Source organism: Teleopsis dalmanni, chromosome 1 (genome assembly GCF_002237135.1).
Source record: "Teleopsis dalmanni isolate 2A chromosome 1, ASM223713v2, whole genome shotgun sequence".
Lineage (NCBI taxonomy): Eukaryota > Metazoa > Arthropoda > Insecta > Diptera > Diopsidae > Teleopsis > Teleopsis dalmanni.
In genome coordinates, this window is record NC_051846.1 from 105,773,759 (window position 1) to 105,781,166 (window position 7,408).

Consider the following 7,408-nt stretch of genomic DNA (forward strand, 5'->3'; position numbering starts at 1 on the left):
AGTTGTTATTAGTGTAAATGCTCTTAATATGTTTGGCTATCAAGACTCGGCTATGCCATACAGTAATATTCATAAACACCATATTATACAATAATTGATTATTTTTTATATATTAAGTTTTTATTATTATATTCTTATATCAAATACTATAGAATTAATTACTAAATTTAATTACTTAAATTATATAGAATACAATTATAAACCTTAGATAACTAATTATACAAAATTAACTAGAACTATTAACTAAATTTAATTACATATTACTTATAACTATTTAAAATAAAATTATTTATAAAAGGGTGAATAATATTATTTATTGATAATTTTTCTAATCATTCATAAATATTATTAGACTAATATTTTTACATAAATATAAATTTTTACAATTTTTTTAATTTATTTTTAAATTTTGCATTATCTTGGCTAATTTTTAGTAGCCACTTTGAGTTCTTATATAATAGAACTTTTATTAAGAAGTCCAACAAAATTTCGCGATGGCTCCCGCACATCGGCTCCTCAAACCAATTTTCGCTTTGTACATTTTTTTTCATTTCTTCTTTTATGCTATTTATTATATTTTTTTTAATGTCATTTACATAATAATACTTTTCAAATATTTTTTTAAAAATTTCAAAATGTAAAACGCACATTTTATAGAGATCGTCCGAAGGACTTTTTAGTAAAAGGTGTATATTGAAACATCAACTTGGGATCCAATTTTAGTTCACATACTATTAAAAAAATTGGATAAAAATACACATTGCAGTTTTGAACAAACTCTTACCAACCCAAAGGAGATGCCCACAATAAAACAATTCTTAGAATTTTTAGAATTGAGATTTCAGTCACTTGAGGCTATAGTATAGCCTCAAGTGCAGTATATAAACCCAACAAAAGGATAGCCGTAACTATGGTTTGTTCAGATCTATGTAAAGTTTGTAATACAGATAAACATCCGATCTACTATTGCAAAAAGTTCATTGAAATGACTCCTCCTGAACGATTAAATTGGATTCAACGACAAAAACTATGTGTGAATTGTTTCAAATCCGATCATAAAGCAAAGGTTTGTGAAGCTGGATCATGTAAAAAATGTGCCAAGAAGCATAACACTTTGCTCCATTTAGAGCAACAGTCACCTAAACCTTCAAGGGCACCAGCAACAAACACAAAGTCAACCACAACATTGATCAACGCTAATGAATCGCCATCCATAACAGCAACAACTAATGCAAAGTGTACTCGTAATTACGTTCTGCTAGCCACTGCAAAAGTGCGCATTATTGCAAACAATGGACGAACGTGTGATGTTCGTGCCATACTCGACTCAGGGTCTCAAGTGAATCTAGTAACCCAAAGAGTAATCAACAAGTTATCTTTAATTACCACAAATTCAAATCTATCGATCGAAGGTATTGGCCGTCAATTCGGGAACTCAAAATCTCGCGTAAATGTTGAACTGCAGGCTACTAATGGAAGCTTCAGGACGAGACTAGAGGCATTTGTATTGCCACAAATAATATCAGCACAACCGTCACGAGACCTAGATATCTCGGATTGGCAGATCCCACAGAATGTAGAATTAGCAGACCCCAGCTTTAACAGATCTGGAAGAATTGACATGCTGATTGGTGCTGAATTCTATCATACTCTACTTCAACCAGAACAATTGATAATAGGAAAGAATTCGCCACTGTTACAAAATTCGGTTCTAGGTTGGTTGGTGGTTGGTAAGACTAAAACTACAACAGATATTAAACCAACATGCGCTATTACTACAGGAGAAGTTGGTGAAATGTCAGAAATGATAGAACGATTTTGGAAATTAGATAACATTGAGACTGCAGAAAGGGTTTTGACTTTATCTGAGAAATGGTGTGAAAATCACTTTACAAATCATGTAAAGACAAATCACGATGGTCGTTTCATTGTACGCTTACCTTTCCGCGATGATCCCACGACACTTGGTAGATCGCGTGAGATAGCATTCAATCGATTTTGTTCTCTGGAAAGGAAGTTACAAAGGGACCCAAATTTATACAAGGAGTACATAAAGTTCATGGATGACTACGAGTCATTAGGTCACATGGAAAAGGTTTGCCCGAAAGATGTCAAAGGAGCACAATATTTCATTCCTCATCATTGTGTCTTGAAACCTGACAGCACTACAACCAAATTGAGAGTTGTCTTTGATGCATCAGCAAAAACATCAAGCGGTTTAGCACTAAACGATATTTTGCACAAAGGTCCAACAGTGCAAAGTGATCTTTTTTCAATACTGTTGCGTTTTAGAATACACCGGTTTGTATTTACGGCCGATATTGAGAAAATGTACCGGCAAATTCAAGTACATGATGAAGATACAGCACAGCAGCTGATAATCTGGAGAAAAAGTGCTGATGATAGTATACAATATTACCGACTGAAAACGGTTACGTATGGAACAAAGTCAGCCCCTTATCTTGCAACAAAATGTCTTCAACACCTTGCGAAACATAATATGACCAACTATCCGCTTGGAGCACCTGCATTACTTAATGATTTTTATGTAGATGACTGTTTAAGCGGAACTAACAGCATCATTACCGCCTTAGACACTCAACAACAACTTTCGGAACTGCTCAGTAAATCAGGATTTAAACTGAGAAAATGGTGCTCAAATAATACACGACTACTACAAAACATTCCGATAGAAGACCAAGAAATCAACCTTGATTTAGATGACTCAGCCATAAAGCCAACAAAAACATTAGGCATTATTTGGCTCCCGAAATCAGACGAATTTTGCGGAAAGGCAGAGATGTCATCAGAGCAACCTATCACGAAGCGGATTGTGGCATCGGACTTAGCTCGAATTTTTGATCCTTTGGGAATTTTTGGCCCCATTACTGTAACAGCTAAAATATTCATGCAGGAATTGTGGCAACAAAACTATTCCTGGGATGCGGAACTGTTACCTCAGGCTCAGCTAGAATGGAAGCGGTTTAGAACTGACTTACAAACATTAAATACTGTGAAAGTACCCAGACATATTTTTAATTCGAAGGTTCCCTGTTCGATTCAATTACACGTGTTTACGGATGCATCAGAGAAGGCATATGGAGCAGCTATGTATGTGCGAGCAATATATAATGATAAGACAATAACATCGAGACTATTGTGCGCCAAATCTAGAATAGCACCATTAAAGAAACAGACACTTTCACGACCAGAACTCTGCGCAGCATTGCTGGGAGTCGAATTAGCAGAAAGAGTTAAACAAGATTTAAGTATCAAAACGTGCCAACCTACTTTTGGTCCGATTCCAAAATTGTTTTGTCATGGATAATATCTTCATCTGCCTCATTGCACACATTCGTAGCAAATCGTATTAGCAAAATTCAAGAGATGTCACATGCTGATCAATGGCATCATGTGGCATCAAAGGATAATCCTGCTGACATCATTTCCAGAGGAATAAAGGTTAAAATGTTCAATTATTCACATATATGGTTTTTTGGTCCACTCTTTCTTCATGGAAGCAACGAATTTTGGCAACAGCCAAACCCAAAGGCATTTAACATCTCAACTGATATCGAAAGACGACAAGGACATACAGTTAACATTATCATTCAAACGACTAGTTCTGATCACATGATAAATCAAATTGATCATCGAAACTCATTCAGATACCTCCAAAGAACAATTGCTTATGTTCGCCGTGTATTTCATCGCACACAATCACCAACAAGAACACTTTCTCCAAAAGAATTACGAGATGCATTAGTCTTCATAATTAAAACTATTCAGGGCTCAGAATTTGCAAAGGAAATCTCTGATTTAAAACAATGTAAAGCAGTCAACAGTTCGAGTCAACTAAATACTTTAGCACCGTTCATTGACGAACAAGGTGTACTTCGTGTTGGAGGAAGGCTTGAAGCATCAACATTGCCATATGATGCTAAACACCCAATGGTAATTCCTTACAATCACTCAATAGTGAAATTGATGTTCAAAATGAAACATGAAGAAAATTCCCATTGTGCTCCACAATTATTGCTAAGCATAATGAGACAAAACTTCTGGCCGATTAAAGGAAAGATTATGTCGCGAAACATTGTTCACAGCTGTGTCATCTGTTCAAAGGCAAAACCAAAACTGATGGACCAACTCATGGGCAACGAGTTACTCTGACTAAACCATTTTTTACCACAGGAGTTGATTACTGTGGTCCGATATGGATTCATTATAAAATTAGAGGAAAAAGGCCAACAAAGGCATATTTAGCAGTATTTTGCTGTTTCGCGACTAAGGCTGTTCACCTAGAAGTGGTGAGTGACCTGACAACAGAGGCATTCATAGCCGCTATTCAACGTTTTATCAGCAGAAGAGGAAGATGCCAAACAATTTATAGTGACAATGCGACTAACTTTGTTGGTGCGAGAAACCAACTACAAGAGCTCCAGTCTACCATTTATTCAGAAAATGGTAAAGAAAAGATCATTAAGACCAGTAGTAACAAGGGAATTGACTTCAAATTCATTCCACCAAGAGCTCCTCATTTTGGAGGACTCTGGGAAGCTGCCGTCAAGTCAGCTAAACATTTAATGATTAAAGGAATTTTCAACGCTTCATTGACTTATGAAGAATTGGCAACAGTCATAACTGAAATAGAAGCCATGTTAAATTCAAGGCCAATAACAAAAATGTCATCCGATCCAAATGACAGCGCTTACACCAGGACACTTTCTCATAGGCGATCCACCTACCACTAATGTAGATCCTTATCAAAAGGAGAGCCGAATGAGTTTATCATCACGATGGCGTTTAGTTTCTGAACTCAAACAAGAATTCTGGAGAAGATGGTCAAAGGAATATCTCAATGAACTCCAATCAAGGTACAAATGGAAACAACACAAGGCAAATCTATGCCAAGGTGATTTAGTCATTATTAAAGATGATAATCTACCCATGTACAAATGGCCTCTTGGCAGGGTGCAACAGGTGTATGAAGGAGAAGATGGTTTGGTCCGTGTAGCTGACATAAAAACAGCCAATGGGATTTTTAAACGACCATTACGATCATTGGCCCCCCTACCCACTGAAGGCAGCATTAATCAAAATCCAACAAAACAAAATTCTACTGTCACACAAACAAGACGAACGAATGAACCTAGTGAAGCGTTGCCAAAGCGTCGAAAGATATATGATGGTACATCTTTAATGATGACCATACTTGTGACAATTTTGATGATGCCATTAATACTTTCGGGACCCATTGAAGAAATATCATTTCCAAACAAACCCGGAATATATTTTGAAGGAATTGGCACCGTAAATCAAATCATTGGAAGATGGAAAATTATCACTTACTTTGAGTTCGCGCCTATTCGAAAGGAGATCGAAAGGTTTCAAAATGGCACAGCAGCACTTCAGCAATTGTGTCCATTGTTACAGCAACAAGAAAGCTGTTATGAGCTCGTCCGTCAATTCAATAATACTAATATAGAGTTACGAACTGAAACGAAGGTCATGACGAGACACCGATCAGCCAGAGGAGCCATCAATATAGTTGGAAATATTGCTAACAAATTATTTGGTGTTTTAGATTCAGAATATGCTGAAACGATTTCTAAAACTCTAACTCAAATCAACAATAATGAAGATGTACTATCAAAAATGATCAAAAATCAGACTACAGTCATGGACTCAACTCTAAATATATTCAGCAAAACTACAGAAGCCATTGCAGTCAAACTGAATCAACTACAAGATGAGACAAACAAAATAGTAGATCACACTAATCATAATACTAAACGTATTAACCACCTAGAGATCTATACATCACTGGTAACCCAACTTACATGGATGGCACATACATTAATGAAAATTGAAGCTGCGATATTTGATGTCTTAACTGATACTCAGCATGGCAGAATTAATTCTCTTTTGATGTCTCCACAACAACTTCAAGACCAAATCATGAAGATCAAGGGCCATTTACCTCATTCACTTCGTCTTCCATTTAATCAAGAGGATGTTATTCATTTATACACGTTGATGTCTTCACAAAGTGGAATCACACAAGATCATTTGATAGTTGTCTTACAACTGCCATTAACCGATCATGAGGATTTCGATTTATTCAATCTCGTCCCAATTCCTGCAACAGTCAACAATACAATGATGACAATAGTTCCAGAAGCTTCATTTTTAGCTGCCGCGCCACATAGAGACCAATATTTTGCCTTAACTCGTGAACAGTATAAGGAGTGTATGATTTTCAAGCAACCAGAAAACAAACTACTTTGTTCAGATAAACAATCAAAATATAACACCGGCTCACAGGTTTACGCTTGCGAATTTAACCTATTAAAAAACATATCTAACAATACGTGTAATGTGCAGGAAACAAAATCGAACATTATTTGGAGTCCCCTGTATCATGCGAACCAATGGATATTCGGGTCAAAAAACAATACAACAGTTACGGCCGTCTGTAAGGGCATCACGACTCATTTAGAACTACAAGGTGCAACACTTCTGAAATTACAAGACGACTGTGTACTCAAACACCAAACGTCTACAATTCAGACACATCAAACTCTTACCGACACCATGTATGAATCTTACATTGCATTTGGTGAGATACCTGTCATTAATAACTGAGAGTTATGGTCAAATTTTAAAGGAAGTTCATTGAATCTCAGCAATGAACTTAAACAGTTAAAGCTACTTCACAATACTCTGAAAGATGAAAAATTCGCTGAATTACCACACAAACTACAGACGGACAGCATGCACCACTACGCAATTAATTCCACAACCCTAATTCTTGTCGTTGGAGCCATCATATGGATGATATGGAAAATAAAGCAGGTAAAGCGTCCAGAAGTCAATCAGCCAACACAAACTCTCACACCAAACGCGATGCCACGAACAAGATTTACTTTGGAGCCTGAAACAATTACATAGCTTCTCAAATTCTCATGATGCTATAAACTCTAAATTTTATATTCTTAAGTTTATATAATATTGTATAACTATTTATTGTTTAAAAATTATATGTGTATTTATATATCCACACAATGTTGTAATTATTTTTTTTATTTTTTTTTTTAATTTTTAAAAAAAAAAACACACATAATGCATTGCAAATCAAATTAATCATTGCTCATAGATTCATTCTTGAATAACGTAATTCAAGCCGGGCAGAATGTTAAGTTTAACAAACCTAACATATTTTAGCTCGCTTGTAATCACGCTTATGCAGCAAATAAATATTGTAAATATTTACGTTTATAAGTTCAATAACTTCACATATTGTATTTATGCTTATGCAGCAATATGTGAAATTTTAATTATTATTTTAGTCACCAATAATTGTAATTATTAATATGCTTAGTAAGTAATTTTATACTATATAAGG

The 7,408-nt window shown here is 35.4% G+C and overlaps 2 protein-coding genes across 2 annotated transcripts; both read left to right on the forward strand.

Annotated features, from left to right (window-relative positions):
• The first annotated feature begins 910 nt into the window (after positions 1–910).
• Positions 911–3,328, forward strand: LOC119664768. Its single transcript, XM_038074196.1, has one exon. It carries the CDS (start codon positions 911–913, stop codon positions 3,326–3,328), a length of 2,418 nt encoding a protein of 805 aa, XP_037930124.1.
• Positions 3,329–3,633: 305 nt separating this feature from the next.
• Positions 3,634–4,173, forward strand: LOC119664782. The gene has a single exon (XM_038074198.1). It carries the CDS (start codon positions 3,634–3,636, stop codon positions 4,171–4,173), a length of 540 nt encoding a protein of 179 aa, XP_037930126.1.
• Positions 4,174–7,408: the final 3,235 nt, after the last annotated feature.

Bases quoted from the DNA above. Each gene is read 5' to 3' on its own strand.
- LOC119664768 (XM_038074196.1), top strand. From the start codon at position 911: ATGGTTTGTTCAGATCTATGTAAAGTTTGTAATACAGATAAACATCCG.
- LOC119664782 (XM_038074198.1), top strand. From the start codon at position 3,634: ATGATAAATCAAATTGATCATCGAAACTCATTCAGATACCTCCAAAGA.